The 23,826-nt window shown below is 42.2% G+C and overlaps 1 protein-coding gene across 1 annotated transcript; it reads right to left on the bottom strand.

Moving 5' to 3' along the window:
* Nucleotides 1–4,061: 4,061 nt before the first annotated feature.
* Nucleotides 4,062–18,056, bottom strand: MYOZ1 (myozenin 1). Its single transcript, XM_035897366.1, has 5 exons — nt 17,981–18,056; nt 16,162–16,343; nt 7,535–7,769; nt 4,991–5,150; nt 4,062–4,293 (listed from the first exon to the last, which is right to left on the bottom strand). Exons 1-5 carry the CDS (start codon nt 18,054–18,056, stop codon nt 4,062–4,064), a joined length of 885 nt encoding a protein of 294 aa, XP_035753259.1.
* Between the last annotated feature and the right edge of the window lie 5,770 nt (nt 18,057–23,826).

The following is a 23,826-nucleotide window of genomic DNA, read 5'->3' as shown; positions in this document are numbered from 1 at the left end:
GAGACAATTATGAGATGCAAACCCTTTGGTTAGGGAATACATTGCAGTCAAATGGAAGGTTTTCTGTGCAACACAGAGAGGCATACCTACTGTGTTACTACTGCTGAATATTTTATGCCATCAGCTATAACTTCAGGCAAGATTTAAAGCATATGAATCCATATTTATGGATAGTATTGCTGAGATTTTGTTAAACATTGCTTTTACATTAAAACATGGGCACTATTTTTAATGCATTTTCAGTATGGCTTGGATTCTTTATCATACAAGTTGCCTTACATGAGAGAAACATTTCAAAGCTTGGAAACTGTAAAATAATATTCCTAAAAATAACACTGTAAATAACTAAAAATATAAGAACTTTTTGTTCTGAATGAAAGATCAGAATGTCAGAAAATTCTATCCAATCTGTTTTTCATAGGCCAGCTCCTCCCTATTAAATGGATTTTTAGCTGCTGTTCCATGGAGTATAAGCTTAATATCCAGTACATCCTCTGTGAGGAACTGCAGCTTGTCTTTACAAGAGGATGGGCTCAATAATTTGTTAGTTGTTTTTTATCTCTAACTATGATGATCCTGCTTAAAAGCAGATTACTGACTTTCCATTCTGTAGCTCCTAGTATGTGGGAGAAATTCACTGTAATTAAGTCTTATAAAATCCTCTTATTCCCAATATAAATTATTCGCTGACAAAGGCAATTCCCCTGAGTCTACATCATAGCCCAAGGAAAACAAAGAGCAGGAGCAGTTACTTACTTCCTCTTAAATATTTGATCATTTTGGACAAACTTCTGCCCTGATTACAGTAGCTGCAAGCCTCACTGAAATTAATTATTTTCGAGACAGAATTTGGATTACTGATCTTTCTCGCTTTTAACGTTATTTTGAATAATGACTAAACTAGCATGTATCTTAAGCTGTGTAAACAGCAAGACAATAGTTGCCTGAATTGTTCTACAACATGTAGTGTTGTATTTCTCATTTTGTACTAGAAACAAAAGCACATAAATCCTGTTTGACAGGATTTGAGATTGAAAGTGTGCTAGCAAAATAAGAGCTATATGCCTCATTAAGCAAATTTACCAAACCTGCAGGATCCTCTTAGCTTACAAGTATGGATTATAACAATATTATTAATAATTTGCCGTGATACAATACTATTCCAAGGATTTTACAACTTTTTATCCCCATTTAGGGTTTGGGATAATGGAGTGCACAGACAAAAACTCTTGTCCCTCAGTACATTATGAACCAGAGAGAGCTTTGAGTATATACCCCATCCTTTCACTTACTTGCTGGATGGTGCTGCCTTACTTGTACACGGGAACTTTGAAACTGCACCACCAGAGAGCACTGTGCTATTTCTGCACAGTATTTCTTACCTTTCACTGCACCTCTAAGAACCTGTTTTATTTAGTCTTTTTTTTTTTTTTTTTTCTATGCTCCAGTAGAACTCAAGTGATTGCTGTGATTATATTGGAATTCCCAATTGGGTGTCATTGCCCTGTGGGCATCAACAGCCCTTAGTTGCCCTGACCAGGCTCACCTGGGACCTTTACCCCACGTATGGCTCAGAAACCCCATTAAGCTCAGCCCTAAGCCTGAGGTCCTTGTCTAAGCTATGTTGTAGGGGTGCTGGCCTGCACTCTTGTCTCCTGCATGGACCTGAGACCTGTGCTGGAGCTAGCCTGTCTCCTAGATGGACTTTGGACCCACAGTGTAGTTTGTGTCCAGCCCTGTCTCCTTTTGCTCCTGACCAGACTCCCTGGATGGCCCCCATGCCTGATTCATCCCCTCCCCGTGTCTGGGATGATTGATGGACCCTGTCACCAGCATGCCATGCTCAGACGTGGTGGGCTTGTGTGCTAGTTGGTGAGGGCACTGCCTGTGCTGGGCTTGCCTGGGGCTCACCCCTCCTCCGAGCAGCCAGCCCTCTCTGCACCTTGACATGTCTAACTAGCCCATAATCTGGAACACCTGCTACTGAAAATAGACCATGACATCCAGGTACCAAACTGTCTTGTTTCTGCTGCTCCTGACTTATTTACCATGAAAGCATCATGTATTTTACTTTAAAAAAATCATGTGATTCTGTATTGCAGGAGTCTAAAATCCCTGTCAGAAAAGGGGAGGTATGTTTTGTGGGAAAATATTTGGTTAGTGTCACCTGGTTTCCTCTGAAATTCCCTGTCTTTCTGAACTTCTGGCGTTCTCTTTGTGGCCTGGATTCTTGTAATACAGTTAGAATACTTTTTTGAACTGGAAAAGAAATCCCTTCCCCTTAATTACAATGCAATTGAAAAAGCTAGATTGATTAAAAATGTTGGAAAACCCACAGCAACCTTATCTCCAGACCTAGATCAAATACAGAATAAACTAATAGTGTAGTAGAATGTGAGAATTTCCCATTTAAATGTCTTTCATCAGTGAAATTTGCATGTATTTACATAGGGATTAAAAAAAGAAATCAATGTGGGAAATGTCTTTTCAACTAATTCCTGGATCCATTTTATCCAAAGAAACAAAAGGTTTTGTGAGGATTTGTTTTCAATTCAAACTTCAAATACTTTGTAGGAACATGTCAAAAAAGACAACCTTTTTCATTTTTGTTGAAATGTTCTTTAGAAGATCAAAGTACCACCTTAATGTTTTTAAGTTTAGTCACAGAACTGAGTTGTTGGATACTTCTTAACCATTTAATAGGACATATAACATGTTCTTTAGCCATTTCAGCAGAAAGGTTAGGAGGCTACTCATGCATTAGTCCTGCAGCTTGATATTAGCAGCACAATTTTTTAAGAGATCTCAGCGTAACCCTGGCAGTAGCCTTTTAGAGGAGTGTAATAAAGCCAACCTCACAATTATCCAAACAGTATAAAAATCAAATATATGGATGCAAGGATTTCTAGACAAGGAGGAAAAACTCCTAAATGAAAAGTACTTCAATGGAAGCTGTCCCTGTAAATAAGCTGTTTAGCCCTGTTTGTAAAAGGAAATGTTGATCTGAAGAAGACACCAGCACAGAGAGTTCCAAACCAGTCTCCGTGTAGGCTGAACCAGGGTATAGTAGTCAAAGAGCAAACTTGTATCTTATGTGTCAGAGTGCAAGTGTTCATGAAACAGAAGGTATTTCATGTAGAAAAATAAAGTTCTTTATTGGTTTTCCGCAGTGCCTGCCTTTCTTCCTTTATGTGTGGCATTGATAAAGCTGTTACAAGAAATGGAATAGACGGTGATGTTCTGTATTTGAAAACGTAATGCATTGTGGCGTGTGTCAAATTACTTCTGTTGTAATTAAAGCTTTTTCTTTCTTGCTCTGTAACTGTGGGCAAGTCATCTCACTTGGGTGTGCCTCTATTCCTTCCTGACCTATTGCTTTCTTGGTTTCTCTATGTGAAAAAAAAACCTGCTTAAGCTACCACCTATTTTATGCTCTGGAGAACTGGGGAAATCTTAGGTGCCAGTGAAATACTTTAATCTGTCTGTTACACTGACAGGCTGACTTGCTATTTTCTCTCTGATGCTGTTATGATTACCTGTATCATTTCCTCTCATTATTCTTCCATCAGTTTTGCAGTATTTATCCAAGCCACCTTGACGTATACCTATTTTATGACCATCACCATCAGTCCCCGATCTTTCTTCCAAGTCTAGTTGTGAGATTGAAATTTTGTTATTGCTAATCCCCTGATTCAGCAGCATTTTTTAAAGAGAAAACACAAAGGCTTTTTTTCCTGTTGGTGTTTTATTACTTGTTAATATATGACAAAACAGATTTATTATGGAGCAGACAGGCGGCATTTAGCATTGCTAAACAGAAAAACACTTCCTAGTTTTGCCCTTTTATACCCTGGTGAATAAAAAGTTCCTTTCCCTCAAGCTGTTTCTGACATGGATTAACACCACAGCGAAAATAAGTGTAAAACCTGCTAGGAACTTGTCTGGGCTAATGGCAAAAGAAGGGAAGGGCTGGCAGAACTAGAGCTGCATTTTTCAGCTCCTTACTATCAACTTGCAAATAGAAAGGGCTGAGAAAAAAGGAAGGCCTTGGCGGTGAGGATTTACAACTCTTCTGTTTCACCACTCCTTGGCACATTGACCTCAGTATGGTACTCGGAGGAGTCTCCTGATGGCATCCAAGGTATAGGGGTTCTGTTGAAGGAGGGTCTGTTGCTGAAATTTTGATTATATATCATGAGAGATTCTGGAAGCAAAGGGCAAATATCAAACTGAGGCACTTTGAAGGTCATCCGTTTGGCTGCTTTCTCATAACCCCCGTAAGGCATGGCAGTCCTGGCAGAGGGGAATACATGAAGTTAACGAACAGAGCATAGGTAAACAACAGGATTTAGAAAATAAATAATCAAAGTTATGAAGATTGTAAATTTTACCACTGTTGCTGTTGGCTGGCCAACAAATACTTCCCAAGAACATACACGTGACAATTGCCTATGTACTAAAAAAGATTTAAAACCAAAATACTCCCTCTCTGCTCCTGAGGCCATGGAAGTGGGTGGCAAAATTACACAGAGAGGTTAACAGAAAGCTGTTGCTGCCCTGGAAATATTTGTAAAACTTTCAGTTCTTATCAAAAGCAGCAGGAAGATCCCGATTCTTATCTGAAGTACTGTGAAGTATATGGCTTCTCATTTTAAGTATTTTAAGTATTTTTCCTGAACTCTTTAACTTTAAATGGCTGCAGTAATAAACAGTGGCAAGCTAAGTCTCCCTGGTCAAATGGGGCAAGAAAGAAAGGGAAATGGGATTAAAGTCCTCTTATCCTGCTGTGCAGGTTTTCTGTCCATAAGCTGAATTAAAATCTCTAGTTCTTAATGTATCTTCTCTTAGTAGGCCTCCAAAGAGAGGCAACATAAGCAACATAACACACAACTTAAACTTATTTACATTGCACAAGACAGGAGGGCTGTGGCCAGGGTTATTGTGTTTTCTCATGCTAAATAAATTGAATTGAATATCCAAGAAGACTTACCGGTTAAAAGACTTGTAATGGGGGAAATCAGCTTTGGGACTATATGACAGTAAGTCAATGGTGAATTGACTTTTGTCCTCAGGGCTGATACCCATTGCTCGTTCCCAGGGGGAGATGTAAGTTTTAAAAGTAGTGATTTTTTTGCCTCCTGACTTTCCACCTGTAAACAGAGGAAGATCAAACTCTCTAGTTAGATGACACTTACTTACTCTAAATACATTGCCTTTTTGTATTCTGCTATTGAAGTTGAGGCACCAGCTTTGTTTCCAGATTCTGTAACTCCTAGATCAAGTCCAAGATTTTATGATTAGATTTCTCTTAAAAAAGACTGTCATACACCACTTGTATACATACATCCTTATCCACAAAAGCAGGTGTACCACAGTCCAAGAGCCACTCATCCAGGAATTTGCATTAGAGCATATATGCATATATTTGAAAGCTAATTTTTCATTGTTCTCTCTGGTTGCTCAGATAGTAACCTCTTACCTCAAGAACCAATGTCCTTACCCCATCATCTCTCTCTCTACCTCAGGGGAAGCTTTACACAAGGCAAAATGCTATCTGATTTCATAATTTACTTCTCTCTTCCCTGTCTGATCATAGCAGACATAACACCTCCACATGAACATCATCATCATCATCATCATCATCATATGCAACAAAGCCCTGACTGTAAACTCCAGAACTAGGCTCAAGCTTTGAAGTTGGCTCTAGCTGACCAGAAATATTTAACCATCGTATTTCAGGGTCTTGGCAACCCACAACCATCTTTACTAACACCTTCCTCAGTAGTCTATTCTTGAATGTTCTAAAATTACCATCTCCCTTGTCTCAGTATTTTCATAAGTTGGCATTTTCTTTGTGATTACATGAACAGACAATCATATTTTCCCCCTCCTGAGCCAGGATGTTAGAAACAAGCCTGACTCAAACACCTCAGGATGGCTAAAAGCGGTATGAAAATATGATGGGGTATCTTTCTGGAAGTTAAAATCCTGTCAGTGACAGAGCTGCAATTTGCTGTCAAGTCAGACACTTGATTGCCAGAGATTTTAGGTTAGCTTCTGGCTGCTCCATTAAGCAAATGAGCTTAGACAGGGGTTTTCGTTCTGCGTGCCTCTTTTTTTTTTTTCTTCCAGTTGCGTATAATACCACCTTGCTAATAAGAGCATTGGTTGTGTATTGATATGTAGCACACTGCTAAGATTCTCACCCTTCAGAAACCTTGAAACTCCTGAGCAATGATTTCTGCTTAGCTTGATTAGGGCTGATGGGAATAGTAGGTTAATGGAGTTAGACATTCTGGTGCTTTCATAGCACTATAGTTTGTGTAGAAAACATAAATCCTTATGAAGTAAGTGGCAAAGAATGAACACTATTTTCTGAAACTTTCTTCTTTATCACACCTTCTTTCTTTGTCTTGCTTATGTTCTTCAAATCTTGCCAAATCCTGAGCTTTCCTGGTTTCAGAGAATTGCAGACATGTACAAGAATCTCACTTTTATTAAAAAAATAAAAACAACTAGCCCCTCCTTCTGTGTGAAGGACTTAAACTTAGTAGTTTAGAAGTAAATTGATTGCTAGGGTTGAAAAATAAAAGCAGCTGGGATGAGTCTCTGCAGTAAAAGCGATGGGATGTTGTTAATCCTCCTTCTCCCTGCTCACAGAAATAGGATAACAATGGAGGTAAATCTCCTATAAGAATACAGAGTCTACAAAGATTTGTTTTTCATAGGGATGCCCAGAAATGTAGAATGTGATTTTGATATAAAATGCACATTCTTCCAGAATATAAATGAAAAACATTGGATTTTACAAGTCATTTGTTTGATCACTTAAAACAGCAGTTCCTGGTTCTGGAGCAAATTTGCTTTTTGTTGTAAAATCCCATAGGGACTGTTAAAATAATGATTTCACTTGCTGATTTTCATACAAGGGATTTGGTTCTAGAGGTTTCTGGCCAAACCAAACAGAGGATAAAATTAAGCAAGGACTAAATTCAGTGAAAAATACTTTTAAAGATATTGTTTCAGTAGACCACTGGCAATTACCGGATAGCTTTTGGAAATATTACTGTTCCTTTCTGAAGATTATCCAAAAAGTACTGTTTGTTTCGGTGAAAACTTTGATTTGAAATCAGGGCTGATACACTCGAGACTGACATGTCAGATCAGGCTGCTGAGCTCAAGAGCTAACACTACCATCTCCTGTAGTGGTCAGTGTGCAACCCTTGAAAGGAAAGGGTACATCACACTGACATACTGCTCCATCAACCTTAGGAGCTCAGTAGTTAAGTTTCCCATCACTTCTTTGGTCCAGCCAAAGCAGGTATTTCTGCTTCTTGCCTATGACTGAGCAACACAGAAGTGTGCAAGCAAAACTATCAAGCTAAAGGCAGTTCAACTTTTCTAGACTTTGCAGTGGAACTTCATTTGGAAGAATTCAGGTTTTAGTCAAATTAATTTACTTGTCCCTAAGAGTAAGGTTGGCACGAGCTCTGATAGCTTTAGCTTTTTCTTGTTCTTGCAGAGACATACTTGCCTTTCTCAGTACCATCGCCTCCTTCTCCACCACTTCCAGCCGATTCCCTCGCACGCTCCCCTTCACTGTCCCCAGGGCCTCCTTTGCTTCCAGGCCTAGGAGGAACAGCGGGATACTGCTGCTTACTGGAGCCATGCTGCCCAGCTGTCACTCCTCCTACCATCCGCCCGTGGGCATAGCCATGAGCATCTTCCCCATAGTGCCCTCCTGGTGGGATGAACTTCTGGAAGTGATCCTAGAGCAGGAGAAAAGAGAGTAGGAATCCCTGTTACAGGACATGGTCCATTCTCATTTGCAGGGCTGGGTCCCAGAACGTGAACTCACGAGTCCCCGTGATCTGACCAGTTTTGTCTGTCAGTTACAAAACCAGTGGCAGAACTTCATGCGAGTTATTCTCTATACTCAGTATAGGAGCAGTTGTAGAACAGCAGCAAGGGCAATGGAAGCACACCTTTTAATGGACACCTCATGGTCATTTTATATGATCAGGGTGAGAAGAGAGGGATCTGTGTATTATCCCCAACTGTGAAGTACAGGAGGAAGGGAAAGGAGATAGAGCTTTTGCCAGAGCAGGTAAAGGTCTAGAGAGAGATACAATGGGTAACCTGGGGAAAAGCAAGCTGGACAAGAAATAGGAAGGGTTTTCACATCAAGGTTAAGATAGCCCAGCAAAGTCAGCTCAATTACAGTGTGGGAGCTAAGTGTTACAGGGCACCGGAACAACAGGGTACCTGTGACAACAGAAAAGCCCATATGTCTGTTTTCCATATCTGTGAAGGTCTGGATGGGGAGGGGTATTTACACATTAAGGAAGACTGAAGAAATAGCAGCCTGGGAAAACATGGAAGACTTCCTGGAGACCACAAGAGGAAAATGACAAAAAGGAAGAGTTTTGTTCGTAGCAATATGTGTGTTAACGAACCAAATCTAACTATCAACAAGGCAAGAAAGCAAGCTGTATCTATCAGTAAAAGAAAGTTGGTCTTATTGTCCAGGCCATCCACTCTCCCCGGTCGAGGCTAGAAGGCACAATCCCTGCAGCACATAGTGAAAGAGCAAACGGTCCATGCAGCATTTATAGACCCTGTGGTGCCAGCACAAGGTCCTGTCTTTGCACACAGCAATTTTGATAAATTCTTGTGTGGAACAGAAACTGATATAATAGGTTTGGAAAAATGGTTTATGTATTGGTCATAAGTGAGATCAAAGCTTGACTCCTATCAGATACTAAAAATTCTCTCTTGTGTGTTACAGCCCACAGAGCTGTATAATACAAGTAACCTGGGTTATATGTCACATATAGTCTTTCCTGTTGGACTAGGGCACTGGCTATAGATGCACAAAGATGGAACAAATACAGCTGAAGCTGAATGAATCTGTGGTTCCTCATGCTGCAATTCTGCTTGTATAAATTCATCTCAGGCAGTCAATGGGAACAAGAGTGCCAATCTCAGGGCTGGCTCTCAAAGGGTTAAGGCTTTCTCAGGGCTCTTGCACCTAGTACAGTTTAGCAAAAAGAGGCTTTCCAGGCTGTAAACAGGCTTCCAAGGCCAGCTGTTCGGTCAGCTAAAAATAGATGAGAAATGAAAACCCCACAAGGCTCAAGGCAGAATTATCTAACCCTCCGCTCCCTGTGTCTCCAGCAACAGTGTCCAGGGTTTCACAGCAGGTCACCAGGCTGCAACCCAGGCAGGCAGCCAGCTGCAGGCTGAAGTGGCAGAGCTGGTGCCCCCAGGGCCTTTAGGGACTGTCTGTCCTTCTCCTAGCTGTAGGGAATTCCCTTTTTAGGAACAGAGGAGATAATGTTCCCCTGAATGTCAGGAAGCACTGAGAAGGGAGAAGATTGTGAGCATTAGGCTGTACACAGGAGCTAGCAGGGCAATCTGTTCAATTATGTGTGGGAGCTGTGTAGCTGTAAAAAGGCAAACTGAAAAAGGGTTTTGTTGAGAGCTAGGGGTCAGAATGAGGTTATTCTCAAAGTGTTAATGTGGATGCAAGGTTAATACTTCGGCTGATTTGCTCAGTAATTTCAAAACAGGATTTGTATCTGTTTTCCTTCAAGTTTTGCCCATGCTGAGTGCCCTTCCTAAGGATTAAATGGTTATTTCTCTTTTCTTCTGGTTACTTACATGCACTCTCCTGCAAAAAAAAAAAAAAAGGTCACAAAACATCACCGTAACATGAGCTACAGTTAAAATGGCTGGTTTGATTTTGTGCACAGCAGTATTTGACATGACCAGGAAGAGGCATCATTGCCATTTGGTGTTAGTTTTGGCCACCACAATAGATTGTCTTAGCTCAAATTAATAGGAGAATCTTCTTTTTCTGTAACAGGAGGCAAAGGCAAATTAATCTTTTTGAAATCTTGAACCTCAGTGAATTCAGGTGAGCTCATTCCAAGAGAGTGGAGCTCAGGAACGGCTGCTTCAGGCAGGAGTCTCGATGCAGTTAAAGCTGGGTAGGTGCAGCTTTGTCTCCAGTACTTACAGTATGCCTCTGGTCAGGGTGTTTGGAGTGACATAAGGGTTACACTTGAAGGGAATGCATGTCTTGGGCCATTGCTAACAGGATTTGGAGCTTCTATGTATATGCTTATTCACATCATAAGACCGACCTCTCAGTTAGGGTTGATTGACCCTGTTGGTGGAAGTCGCAGGAGAGAAGCCCAGAAGTGCCGATTGAGAAGGCAGATAACCTTCACCTGTTGGCTCTGGGGACAGATCACACAATCCCTCCATGGTAGGGTCTGCCCTGTCTGTGTGTTAGTGGAGGTAGGGGGTGTTTTCAGTCCCTGGGTGTCCCTAAATCCACTCAAACAAGAGAACAATTGTGGCGGGTTCATGTGATGTGTAGTCCCCTAGGTTGGCTAAACAAATTGGGCTCATGTCTTTGAAGTCCTTAGTGCTAGCAAAAGCCTGACCCTGCAGGCTGAGTCCCTAGAGGGATGAATTCTGAATTCTCTAGAGCTACTGCATGTGTCTCTTGAAAGATAGATAATGAAAGATGATCTAGCTAATGGAGCTGAGATCTCTAAGTATCTCAAGGCCCTGACGTCACTGCAGGCAGTCCCCAGGAGGAGACACCGTGTGCTCCCCGTCAGCTCCTTGCTGTGCCCTAAAGAGAATGATTGAGGCCACCAAATGTGTTTCTATTTCCACCTCACTGATAAAGAGCTTCCCAAAGGTTTGATGCCTATGTGGTTACTAACACTTCTGATGTTACTGTGACCGCGTCCTCTCAGTGGCAGCCACTCAAATGCTCCTTAACGGTGGGATTGGAGATTTAAAATTCAGATACTTGGAGAGTCTTATAGACCGTCAGCTGTTTTTATCAAAGTGTGTGCTGTGGTCCTTAATTTGGAGTTACATAGCCTTAAACCTATGATTCACTTTAAAAAAAAGGATGAAAATAAAAAGTAACCTCAGCTGTTAAAGTATCTTAAGCTAATTCTTTTTTTAAACATGCTCCCCCAAGAGGTACAGTTCAGTGAATTGAGCTCCTGCTTTCTATTTCCAGGTCTACTTCTGACTTGCTGTTTAACCTTGGGCAAAATTTTTTTTGCCTCTATGCCTGAATTTACCCATCTAAATAATGGGAATTTTTATCTAGTACTACCCAAAATTATTTGTATCTTATTTGTATGTTTTATATCATCCTTGCCGCATTTTCTTTGTGGATGAAAGAAACTGAGTTTCAAAATTTCAGTCCAAAGTTTTGTCACAGTGCTCCAACAAACTGTGGTGGAAAAGAAAAGGCTCTTCCTCTCTGTCATTCTGCTGTTTCCACAATAGTCACTTCTTGAGTAAGAAGGCATCAGACTTCATGTTCACTCTTATACAGCTTTGGGTGTAGTTGGGACCTCCAGGTCTTCTGCACCAATCCAACTCCAGCACAGCAGGGCTCATATTGTTGGAAAAGTTACATCTCAATTGGCTCGCTCCACTTAGGTTATAACCTGAGACTTTGTCGTATTTCACCTTGTGGTTATCCCGTAAGGTTTGTTCAAGAGGTTTAATATTGCCTGCAGAACGACTTCCGAGAAAGAATACTTTTCCTAACATTTTCCCTTTAACCCTACCTCCAGTGATCTTGACTGGCATTCTTCTAAGCACATTAAGGGGCAAACAGAGCCATCAGTGCATGCTTGTGCATTAAACCAAGTAGCTGCATGGTAACATCTCTGTTCCTCCATCCTTATGCTTTCCTTCACACACTGTAGCATGTCTGCCTATTTAACATGTAAGATCTCTGAGGCAGGTTGGTTGTGTACTTTCGCTGTGAAGCACCATTTTTGGCGTTGTAACATAACCACTTCCATTCTTTTCCTGCCACCTCTGCTTACTCCTCTGAGTTCTTGTTCAGCAGCAAAATGAACACAGGGTAACTCCTGCCATTATCCAGAAGAACAGTAATCCTTTTCACTTCTTAAGTTTTGTTTCACAGTTGGTATCTTAGCTTATCTGAAGAGACCTCTTGACCTGAAGTCCAGCAGAAATTATTTGCCAACACATGTTCAGCCTGTTTTCATACAAGCATTGCCAAGATGTGGAAACTGCATTTATTTTAACTTGTGGGCAAGTCTGATAAAGTAGCAAGGTGGGGTTTTTTGTTTGTACAAAACAGGGTTTTTTTGATGTACTACTGCTAATAATTGTCTACTCAGATATTGGTTATTCCACCTTCCTAATGATTTTAATTTAAAATCTGGTAGGTAAAGCAGAATCGAAGGGGGGGGAAAAAAAGAGGCAAATAAATTATTTGTATAAACTGTCTCCTGCACGTAGCCCAAAACAGGGCACAGCTTTTGACTAGCAGAAAGACTATTTTTAAGGATCCTCACTGGAAGAAAACCAGCATAACAGCAACACCCAAAAAGCATAACTATGGTTTTGTTTTCAGTTTCCACTTGATGATAGCAGGAAGGTCTTACACAGACGTTCCGAAAGCAGAGGTGGGACCTTGAGAGGAGTTAGGGCAATAATGAGCGGGGCTGTAAGGCTAAGAAACATAGTTTCACATGATCTTCATGTGATTGAGGCCAAAAAAATTTAGTGTTATGAAGTGGAGAAAAGGCCTATGAACTGCTGATCTATTAATTGCTGAATAGTGAAGTGGGATTTAGGAGATCTAGAGATAAGACTGAGATCGTCTCTATGATTTTGGGTTATTCGTTAATCTACCCCATGGTTCAGTTTCACAGTTAAATGTAGTAATTTCCTTCAAGCTATAGTTGGTCAGATGCTACTGTAACAGAGCACATAGCAAGATAGGATTTCATCATGGTCTTTAGTAAATGGCATCCTGCAGCTCCACAGTGAGGTTGATAATATCCTCTGAGACATGGAGAGAACCATAGTTCCTGTGACAGCATTGGTGCAGCCTGGGGGTGAGGAGAAGTTGTCCTTCTGATTTACTAGACAGGGCTCAGCAACCCCAGCTTCTCCAGCACAGCAGCAAACAGGGAGGACATCACACAAAGTCTCCCTGTTTTGGCAGGATATCAGTGTGCTAAAAGTCAAACTCAGCCCTCACAAAAAACATCCCCTTGTACTGTATATTTGCAAGACAAGAGGGTCACAGTTTTGAAAACAGCTCTACAGTAGGTAGTGCATTTCATTTCACTCATGTTGGGAATGGTCAGTCCTTTTGTCTGTGGGTGTAACTACTGTTTGCCTTTAACTGGATGTGTGGAGCTGCAACAGTGATAGGGTGGCAGGTTCTCGCTTTTGCATGGAGATGTCTGACCTTCACACACAATATATATGTTTTAACCGCTAAAAGTAAGGTGAGAGATCTGATTGTCCAGTGTGGCTATTTGGCTGGAGGAGAAGGAGGAGGAGAGAAGCAGGAGGGTGGATCGATGACACATGACTGCTGAGATCTTCTCCCTTGTGTGGAAGGTTTATGGCTACAGCACAGACTATTCTGGGACCCCTTATATGGTTTGGATTTATTTTTAATAACCTTTCTCTTTGTGTCTTTTTTATATTACATTACCTTGCTGTTAAACTTTTTCTGGGGGAAGGAAACAATCTGTACTCCATCCCAAATCTTTCTTGCCCCATTTTACTAAGTGTGTCCTGAGAATATTCTAAGACAGTTAAGAAATCTATGATATAAAAGCAGAAAACACACCACCAGCTTTATATCCCTTCGCTTCCCCACAGCCTTAAAAGCACAAGAACTTCTTTGGGATGGAGAGCAAAGGCCATGAAAATTAACTGCAAGGGGGAAGTAACTGGAAGTAGCAGTAGGAATTCTTTACTCTGCCATTATCTTTCTCCCACATTTCCCTTTTGTTTAAGCCTTCTTTTCTGCATCCACCTTTGAGCAGAGCCAGGAGCAAAGAAGGAAAAGAACAGAAAGCTAATCAAATATTGCAATCAAAAGGGCTTTTTGATTAAAGTTCTTTGGTGCTAAGGTTAGGCATTGTCCTGATGGTTTGGAAGATAACAGTGAGGCCACAGATCTGTTGCCTTTACCTGCCCAAGAGCAACCAGCTCTCTGAGAGGATGGCTCAGTTGCTGTGATCGCTCAGCTTTTCTTCTCACTGCTCTGACTGCCAGCAAAGGTGCTAACTCACACTGGCTGTGGTGGTGAGAGTAGTTACCTGCGGAGGCAGTGGATGCAGCCTGGCAGAGTCCTTGCACAAAGCACACAGGGCAGCCAGCAAATGGTAACAATTATGTTTGTGATCCTGCTAGGCTGGCCCCGAGCAAGGGCTGTAGGGCTGTGTGATGTCTTCCTGCACTGGCCAATGAAGATTTGTCATCTGTACCATGAATGTGGAGAAAAGACAGCCCTGAAAGTGAATCATGGGGGATTTTTAAGCAGAGTACCAGCTGCTGTTCGAAGACCATGCCATTGTTCTCATATAGCAAAGCCATGAAGAAAATCCTAGGCTTGTTAGGGTCTTGTGTAACCTCCAAATACATTTCTCCACAGCACAGTATCTTACAGTATCCTACAATATTGCTCAAAAAGCTTGGGAGCAGGGGTGCTCTTACAGAATAGAAGGAGAGATTCTTTACAGAAAGGGTATGGGGTGAATGTCAGGCACAGATGAATAGAAAAAGTAGGAAAAACATCTAACAAAAAAGAAGCGATTGTCATCAGCCTTTGTAATGTCAGTCTTTGTGCATGTCCAGTTTTCAGTCAGTTTGTCACAACTCATGTACATCAGTCACAACTCATGTACATCAGCTTTGTATTTCTCTGACTGAACACCCTTAAGTGACACCCTCACATTTTTGAAAGTTTGGACTTCAGCCTTTTCCTTCACCTTACTATTTTCTCATTCCTCCTCACTGCAGCAGATTCTGACATATGAACTTGGCGCACATATGTTTTAGGAGCTCTGAGATTGCTGAGCATTTATAAAAACAGCTTGTATTTCTCTAGGGTTTTCATCTGAAGAGTCCAAAGTTCAACACACCATTCATTCTCACATCCTTTCTAGGAGATAGCTCATTGAAGAGATGAACTACCTAAAGCACAAAGAGATGAAGAAACTGCCCGAAGTCTAACACCACCAGATATGCGTGCTATATCTCTGGTCTGTCATCCCCGATCTATAATCTGATCTACTGTTGTAATTTTAATGACATTTTTTTTCCAGGCATCTTTCCACATCCTGCTTCCCAAATTGTCATTTTTAGAAGTGAACTTACAAAGATTTGCTTATTGCTGCTTTTGAAAACCTCAGAGGGCTAAAAAATAGTGTGTTTTTGTTTGGCAGAACACTTTCTTCAGCTTGACTTTTATTATTTTGCTTGAGTTTCCTTGGGATAAAATGATAAAATGACACCAAACAATTTTTAAAGAACATCAGAAGAGGAGATGCTACATCAAAATGCATATGAACCTTAAGTATTTTGTATTTGTTTTTCTGAACTGCTGACAATCATGTGAAAGGAGAGTTTCATTTGTAAAAGTCTAAGTATCTTTCAGAAGACTTTACACCAGGAAATTCACTGTAGAGAGAAATTCAAAGATTAAATAACAGTACTAACTCACAGGAAAGGGGAAAAAAAATGTCTGAATTTATTCACCATATCTGATAGGAAAATATTTTAGAAGAAAATAAACATAGCTTCTAGAAAATAAACTGAAGATATTGCAGTGTCAGGTTAGAGGTTTCTGTCTGAATTTTCATTTATGGAACTTCTTGCAGAAACGAGCAGAGGACTCTGCCCAGGAGGAAGCATAAAAGTGTATCCTAGGCTAAAAACAGAACCGCACCTATTGGAGTGGAAGTCAGACCTGGATAGATCATTTCCATCTTGCAAAGAAGAAATGGAACAGGTACAAAAACAATTAGTCCTGCCCTGCGCAGCTCTGAACATCTGCCAAACATGCAGTCCTCCCTCATCACTCACTACTGAATTTTCTCATGCTTCTGCATGTGTGATACCAAGTATTTGCCAAAGGAAACTAATGCTGCTGCCGAAAGGAAATAAAACTTGCGTGTTTATATAATTTTGGCTTTTTCCTACACTTCTTTGCTAGTAGATTCCCCACCCCACCCCTGGCCCATGCACATACAGACAGGGCAGAGCTTGGGCACACTCCGTTCCTGTTTCCCCTGGGTGTATGGAGCAGCTTTTTAGTTTTAATCTCTGACCTACCACAGAATTGTCGGTGAAGGCATCAGGGTTATTCTCATAAATGAACTTCTCCACCCTCAGCTGACGTAATTTGAACATCTTGGATCCTTTGTTAGTGAGGAGAGAAAGCTCTTCTAGCATCACATCTCTGGGGATGCTGATCTTCTTCCCCAAGTTCAGCTTGGACACCTCTTGTGGCATGACTACAAAACATATGAAATGGGGTGCTTTAGGAAGTGCTCTGGTCCAAATCTCTTGTCCATTGCTTCCCAGCATCAGTAGTGTCTTCAAAGCAGCCAAATTCTTTTTTAAATTAAGTTTTTAGGAAATAACCTCTGCACCAAATGTTTACATTGATGACGTTTTGGATATAGATGGGTGGAATTTACTCTGGATTGCAATCAAGGCAAATCTGCACAGAGAAGAGCTGTGTAAGGGTGGAGCTAGATGCATGTGTCCCACATCCCAAGCACCTCAGACCAAGCAGCAGGATTCATTGGTACTGCCTCAAAATGCACCACTGCCTTGTCTGGTTACTGCCCTACACTCGCCTTCCCCCCTCTGGAATTAGGTGAGTGGCAGTCAGCTCTTCGGATTGGGCTGGCATATAATAAATAAAGACAACTCTGGCATGCTTTGGTTTAAACATTATCCTGAAACCATGGCAAGATTCAATATTATTATATTGTTTTGTGTGTTTGTTTTAAGGAGAAATTTAAAAGGGAAACATAGTTAAGTTCTCTTCGAGTCTTAATACACTGGTTACTCAATAAGTCCTTTTCCATTTAATTTGGTACCACCAATTCTCCGTCAAAGCAATGGATTCAAACATTTTCAGTGTAAAAATCCTGCAGAAATGCAGTTGAAGCTTTTCATTCAGAAAAAAGCAACTTTTCCTTGGCTTTCTTTTTTCTGTATTAAACAAGGTTAAGACCACTTATTCACCTCTACATCTCGTTTACAGCAGAGAATGAATCTCCATCCTTAAACTGGTGTAAAATGGATAGAAGACCATTCATTTTATTAGGCATTCTCTGAAGAAATTATTGGCTTTTTTAGCAAGCCAATTTTATATAGCACTATTTCATAGCACAGGAGGAAATGCCCTTTAACTAAAATTGAAATTTTACTTACTTGTTTACTTGAATAAAGGATTAGAGACAAACAGAAAACTATATAGCTGTACCCTAGCAAAGAAGTTTCTACAGACCTTTTTGGGGGCTGAAGAAATGGACGGCACTGAATTATTACTTTTCAAAACCTCTAAAAACCTTCCTCATGCTGTCAAAAATAAAGAGAAGATAAGGATATCACCATTAATTAAAAGTCACCCTACCCAGTACACAGGGATTCTGTAGAAAGGAAAGTGTCCCAAGTTATATTCTTCCTGCTGTATTACCCCCTCTAAGAGACTTTGACTTTTTCAGTGAATGAGTGCTGGAATCAAAGGAATTTTCTCACACAGAGGAAAAACAAATTAGAGACAAATTTATAAGAGAGACAACAACATAGGATGTAACTGCAATATTCATACCCAGAAAAGATCATGCTCTCTTTCCATTAGCACTGGTGTGCATCCAAAGTAGTCCTGCAGGAGAATATGGGTTTACAAAGTGTAATATAGGTCAACATTTGACCTGAGTGTGTGTGTAATGCTTTTGAACAGTAAATTAGAAAATGTGATGTGGTTGAAGGCTGAGCTTTAGTAAGCTCTGCCTCCTGGTACGTTCACTGAGTGTCTTGCTCTGGGAGTTCAGTTAGACAGGGTGTGAAATTTTAAAGGCTGAAATTCAGGTTGAAATCCAAACAATTCTCACGTGTGCAGTTTTGCGTATCTTACCTTCGTGTGTCAGCTTCCCAATGAGTTTAGTGGGCTTTTTCCTTTTAACAGGAGCAGGAGTCCCTGCAAGGGGCATTCCCACAAAGGGTTCTCTGCTTTGCTCTAAACACACAAGGAAATGGAGAATGAAACACTGGGAAGGTATTTCTTGCCTCTCTTTTAGTTGCCATCTATAGTTAAGAGATACACAGCCTTCATTTCACACACAGGTTCTTTTCCATCCCTTCCACATGAAGGAGCTAGTAAACGATATCATCTCATACAGAATATCATCAGCAGGCTATTGTGGTGTTCTCGGAGACTTAGCATTATGACACAAAACAGGGCAGCAAGTCACAGCAGAAGCATTGCCAAGGTGCCATATAGCATTGTCATCCAAAATAGGCATTTTAATTGCAGCATGGCAGTCTCCCAGCACCCACGTGTGCCACAGCGGGGCTCTGTTACCATCTTGTGCTGCAGTAACTGAACATCAGTTTGAAAATTTGCTCTATCATACCATATAAAAATACTATGCAGTTATCATTAAACAGTAATACATATTTTTGTGTAAAGATTTTGGGTCTGTCCATGAGTTATTTGGGAGTGTTTTTAATAATGTGCAAGTTGGTTTGGGTATTTAGATAGTCCTACTAGAATTAGAATAGGTATTCAGAAAAACACTAGACTGCAAGTTCTGAAAAAAAGTTCCCCATCTCTGTCCTCAGATAGGATGAGAGGTCTGTACTGCAAAGTCAGAGAAAACTAGGAGAAATCTCATCAATTCCACTTCAGGAAGCTTCTCGGAGACCTTCTTGGGGGTTATCACACATAATGTAAGTAGGGCAAATTTCTTGCCTTCACTTCAGCACTGTCCATGCCCAAGCAACAGCATATAGGGGGACAGATCCTCATCTAATACAATATAATACAAAGAAAAATGAGCAAAGACCTGTTGGCTTCAGCAATAACAGAACAATAACTAACCATCTCTGTCCTTGTGCTTCTTTGCACTTCAGTTGCTTAAAATTTCAGAACTGAAGACATTGAACTATGAGTTATATTTTAAAACTAGCAAGCAAGCAGCTGGCTCTAGGAGTTTCTACACTGCCCTTGTTGTGATCAAGACATTTTTATCTATATATTTTGCAGTTTCATTCCACCATTGCCCCTTTTGCAACATGATTTTCATGTGATGAGGTGATGATAACTGCTAAAAGAAGCCCAGCCACAGCAAACCAGCTCCAATCACATTGGCAAGTACTCTCTTGGATTGGTTTTTCTTTCAGATTTCCAAGCTTTTCTTTTTACTGAGGTGCTACCTCTGTAGTTCACATTATAAAAGAGCCCATCCTGGTGTATTCCCAAAGCAAGCGTGAGCAGGTGCAGCCATAAAGCATGCACTGCACATTCTCCTCGAGCAGACAGACATCTGCTTGGCTATATAAAAGAAGCAGGCACTGCTTGACAGGAGAAGGGCAATGCTGCCAGGAGACAGGGGGGTGGGAGGTTATGGCCCATCTGATGGGTCATTAAGACTGGCAAAACAGAGGGAAATCATCTGTATGCCCCAAATGCGGACTCCCTGTGGTAAGTCAGAAAGGGCTGGCCCTGGCGGGAAACTGTGCTCCTCTAACACACCCATTCCCAAGGAGCAGCAAGGGCAAGTCCATCCCATTCTGCTGTCCTCCTTTACTAATCCAGCAGGATTGGGGAGTGGAAAACCTGCTGCATCCAATTGGTCTAGCATAAGGAAAGGGGCAGCAGCCTTTTACTATGGACAGGGTCCAGAGCTGTGCTGGGATGACTGCTCTTTCAGCCCACCACAGGGAGGCTTCTGGAGCCTCAGTGCCCCTCCTCCCCACCATCCCATACATAAAGCCAAGGCCACAATTATCCCTTTCTTCCCTGAGCTCTATCCACTGGTTCAATTCCTCCATCTTTTTCTGCATCAGTCTTTGCAGCAGTTATTTCCTTGGTTTTGCTGCAAACCAAACCAGTCTTTACCCTCTCCAGCACTTGCTCTAAACTATTTCGCTGCCCGGTCAACTCACCTCAGGCTTGCAGTGCCAGGCTCAGACCAGCTCACGCACCTGCCCCAGAGCTCGGCAGTGGGCTGCTTCCTCCCAGCCCGTCTCTGGGTGCTGCTGGGGAGGCTTGTCCAGCAGCCCCGCTCACCCAGGGTGCTTGGGCGCAGGCAAGCTCTGCCCTGCACGAAGTGCTGATGCGAAGTGCTGTGAATTTGACTCCTGAAGGCTGCTCGCACAGGCATCCTGCGGTTATTAATAGCCAATGGCCCAGAGGACAGAGTCTCAGATAGCACTGCTGCCAGCCCCGAGGAGAGGGGAAAGGAAAAGGTTGCTCCTCAGGCCTCCTGCAGTCACTGCTTCAGTTCCCAGGAAGACCAGGCACTCCCTAGGCACCTCACTTCTTCCTCCGCTCTGTTCAAATCAACCTGCCATTCCCCTTGGTCCTCCTATTGCATTTTAATGCAATTCATGGAACCTTCTCAATATCCTGTTTGTCAGTAATGCCTCAAAAGCTCTCTTGGTCTTGCTCTGTTTTATACCCTCCTTCTGCTCTCTCCTCACTCCATCATTCAACCCAGTGTCCTGTAGGCTCTCACACATAATTCCTAAAAAGCCAGGCATTCAAATAATACATCAAAAAGCACAGAAGAAAAATCATTGTATGCATGAAGCAAGAAGTAGTGGGAAAACCACAAAATCTAGAAAGCTATTTACGGAGTTCTAGGAAGTAGCTGTGTAATGTGTATGGGAAACCCAGCAGAATCAAACAGCGAGGAAACTAATTTCCTGATTCATGACAGAAATAGGGTTGATTGATTGCCTGCATTTGGTGCAGCTTTGTACATGCAAAGGGCTTCCCTTCTTTAGCTGCTGTTCATTATGAGGTGACTCTCCCTGTTTTTTCCCCCACACCTAGTTGGGTTCTGGTTCTAGGATGAAGAGAATGTATCTCATTTTACTGGATTACTCAAAGATGCACATAACTTTCAGTGTCTATGTAAAGCAGAAATCCTGCAGAAAACATTGTCTTCCTATTTCACATTGGATCAAAATCAAGTTGTCCACTGAATAAACCTAGAGTCTAGTGAGGGAAAAAAAACCCCAAACCACAGTTGTGATTGTAGTAGAAAATCATCTGCACAGAGAATTGCAAGTAAAGGTGATACAAAGAATCATCAGGAGACAGTCACTTGCCCATTTTCCTAGATGTTTCAGAGCTGGTTTTGCTTGCTCCAAATGGTACAAAACTTCCCAGTGTGGTTAAGTGGGTTGAAAGCACAAAGCGTTAACCCCCAGTACTGTTTGGAAGATCCTGTGTAAGAGTGCTGTAACATACCTATGGGCGATAATCAGCCTTTATACCCTGCTTGGAGTCAGGATGTGTACGGCAATCTCCTGGCCTAGAGTTTCCCATTTTCCTCTCACTTGCATCCATATAACCACTATATATACCTCACATTATGCCTACAGCACAGCTCTTATTCTTGCTTATTCATATCTACTGTAACACCGTACTGTAAGCTTTCCACTATCCAAGAGTGCTGCGTCCTTAACGGTGCCCACCAGATACACCAGAACGATATATGGAGGCCAGATGGCCCAGATCCTGCCCCCACACTCCCATGCTGGTGATCTGGGAGTAACTCCCCAGAGCTGTGCCAGTGTAAAACAAGTGTGGGGGATAGCACAACTGAACTCTAAACACCCACTGCCTGCTCTGGGCACTGTCACAGAGCTTCACGTCTGGCGAAGGCATTTACATCTGCACAAAGCTGGAGGGTGTCAAATACTACTGTCACAACTGACCATCTGTCCACGCCTCACACCCACTCTGCACAAGTGCAGGTGGCCACAGAGGAGCAGGTGTCTTGGTGCTGGCCAAGACCTACTCACTGCAGGTTGTACAAAGAGGAGTGTTTTTTCACCACATTTATTTCTCTTGGATTGGTTTAGCACCATGTTGGGCATTTGCCCAGAGTTCCCAGTACCTGCTGTGAAGTCCAGTTGTACCCTTTGAGATGCTGCTCTCCTGTTCAGGTTCCCTGCATTCTAAACCCTATTTATCAAGGGAGCTATTGCCTGTCACAAGGTGATGGCATGTAGAGGGGGCATTGCTTAAAATCAGCAGCCCGTTGCCTCTCCTTTCCCATAGGAATGAGGTACAGTTACCTCTTCATTCTAAGAAGTTTCTAGCTCCATTTTGATAATCATCTAAGAATAGAATGTGATTTATATTATGGGGTGAGAAGCTGAGGAATGCAGCTACCACTATATGGCACCTTCCTGCAGTCACTAGAGTGATGCTAAACTCAGCCCTCCTCTCCACTTGCTTCCAGAAGCTGTTTTCAGACCAATTTATAACTGCTGTATTATTTCTCTAGTCATCTTCTGTGCCTTCCTGAGCACAAATTACACCTTAGGGGAACAGTTTGTGCCAGATGGATGTCATGTGGAAACCTGCTGGATTTTGAGATGTGGTGTAGCTCCAAATGATGATGTAGCAGGGAAGTATGTGGTTGCTTTTCCCTGCGACAAGCATGGCCTGCTGCTCCTCTGCTTCCTCCCACCCCAGGCAGTCACAGCTACTCCAGCAGGGAGCTGCAGGGAGAGGGGAGCTGAGCAGGCTGGAAGGGAGGAGAGGGCCCTGTGGCTAGCTGGTAGTTGGAGGTGAGCAGGGAACGGATGTGACCCCTCTTATAAAACTTAAGAGAGACTAGATAAAAGCACTAGCAAGGAGATGAAGAGAAGGCATGTGTAGCATGGTGTGTGAGGATCTCAATCAGGGTATGAGCAGGCATGCCCAGCAATCAGGACCAGGAACAAGGCACTGACAGCAATTCAGGGTGAGCCAGCTCCAAGAGACAAGACTCCCCTGTGGATCTCCAGCCCAAAGGGCAAGAGGCAGGCGGGGTTAGGAGCAAGGCCAAGGACCTTGAAGTCCAGCCTCAAGGACTGATGGGAACCGTGGTCTGATGGGAACAAAGAATTTGTATGCCAAGTCAAGGTCTTGTGTGAGAAGTAGGCAGAGTGGTGAGTAACTGGAAATGAGACAGGTTGAGGAGGCATATGAAAGAAAGTAAGCTAGGAGTAGAGAGTACAGGGCAGGATCTGTATCCAAGGCTCAGAAATAGTATCTGGAAGTTGAAATTATCAAATGGGAAGATTCTTTTATATCCTAGATGCTGGTAGGTAGCATTTAGGTGCCTAGACCAATCATCGGACTCCTCAGAAACTCCAGTAGCAAAATCCAAGGTTTGGACCAGCCTCTCGTCCAGGTTTTTCAGTGGGGTTGTGTCTGTGGCTGTCATCAGGCTCAAATTCTGAAGAGACCTTGGCCACCTCCACTTTGAAAGATGATCCATAGCCCTCATTCAGTGCTGTGTGAGGTCCCGTTCTGTCCTTGCAACCCTGATCCTCCAGAGGTTATTTTCATCTGCATGCGCATATGTACATACACCGGGTGAGACACAGGGCTTAAGAATGCAGCTGGAGTGTACTGCGGAGCCTGAGGCTTGAACCCAGAGGAATGTAAGAGAGGGTTTATCCTATTAGTATGGCACCAGGATTTATAGGGTGATTTGGATAAAGCAGTCTTGGCATCTGACGCTTATGCACCAAGGCACATCTTTAACTGAGATTCTCACCTCCTACTCTACCTTCAAATAAAATTGCATGTCTCCACTTTCAGTTACCAGGCTGAGAACTAAATCCTGCTTCTTTCTCCTCTCTATGTACAGTTTCTTCTGAGAGATAGAAATGTCCAGTTCACTAGTCTAGAAATGACAATGGTGGGTCTAGCAGAGACTTCACATGTGCCCAGCCCTGGTGCCAGGTTCA

This window comes from Egretta garzetta, unplaced genomic scaffold, assembly GCF_000687185.1.
Source record: "Egretta garzetta isolate BGI_Z169 unplaced genomic scaffold, ASM68718v1 scaffold56, whole genome shotgun sequence".
NCBI lineage: Eukaryota > Metazoa > Chordata > Aves > Pelecaniformes > Ardeidae > Egretta > Egretta garzetta.
The sequence above is the reverse complement of the archived record's forward strand: the minus strand, read 5'-3'. Positions and strand labels throughout refer to the sequence as shown.

What these genes read in the sequence shown, in the direction of transcription:
- MYOZ1 (XM_035897366.1), bottom strand. Translation starts at nt 18,056, where the DNA reads ATGCCCCTTGCAGGGACTCCTGCTCCTGTTAAAAGGAAAAAGCCCACT. An exon ending in AGGCGATGGTACTGAGAAAG is followed by an intron (nt 5,151 to 7,534) that starts GCAAGTATGTCT and finishes CTCTGTTTACAG; the next exon opens with GTGGAAAGTCAGGAGGCAAA. An exon ending in CATTACAAGTCTTTTAACCG is followed by an intron (nt 4,294 to 4,990) that starts GTAAGTCTTCTT and finishes CCCCTCTGCCAG; the next exon opens with GACTGCCATGCCTTACGGGG.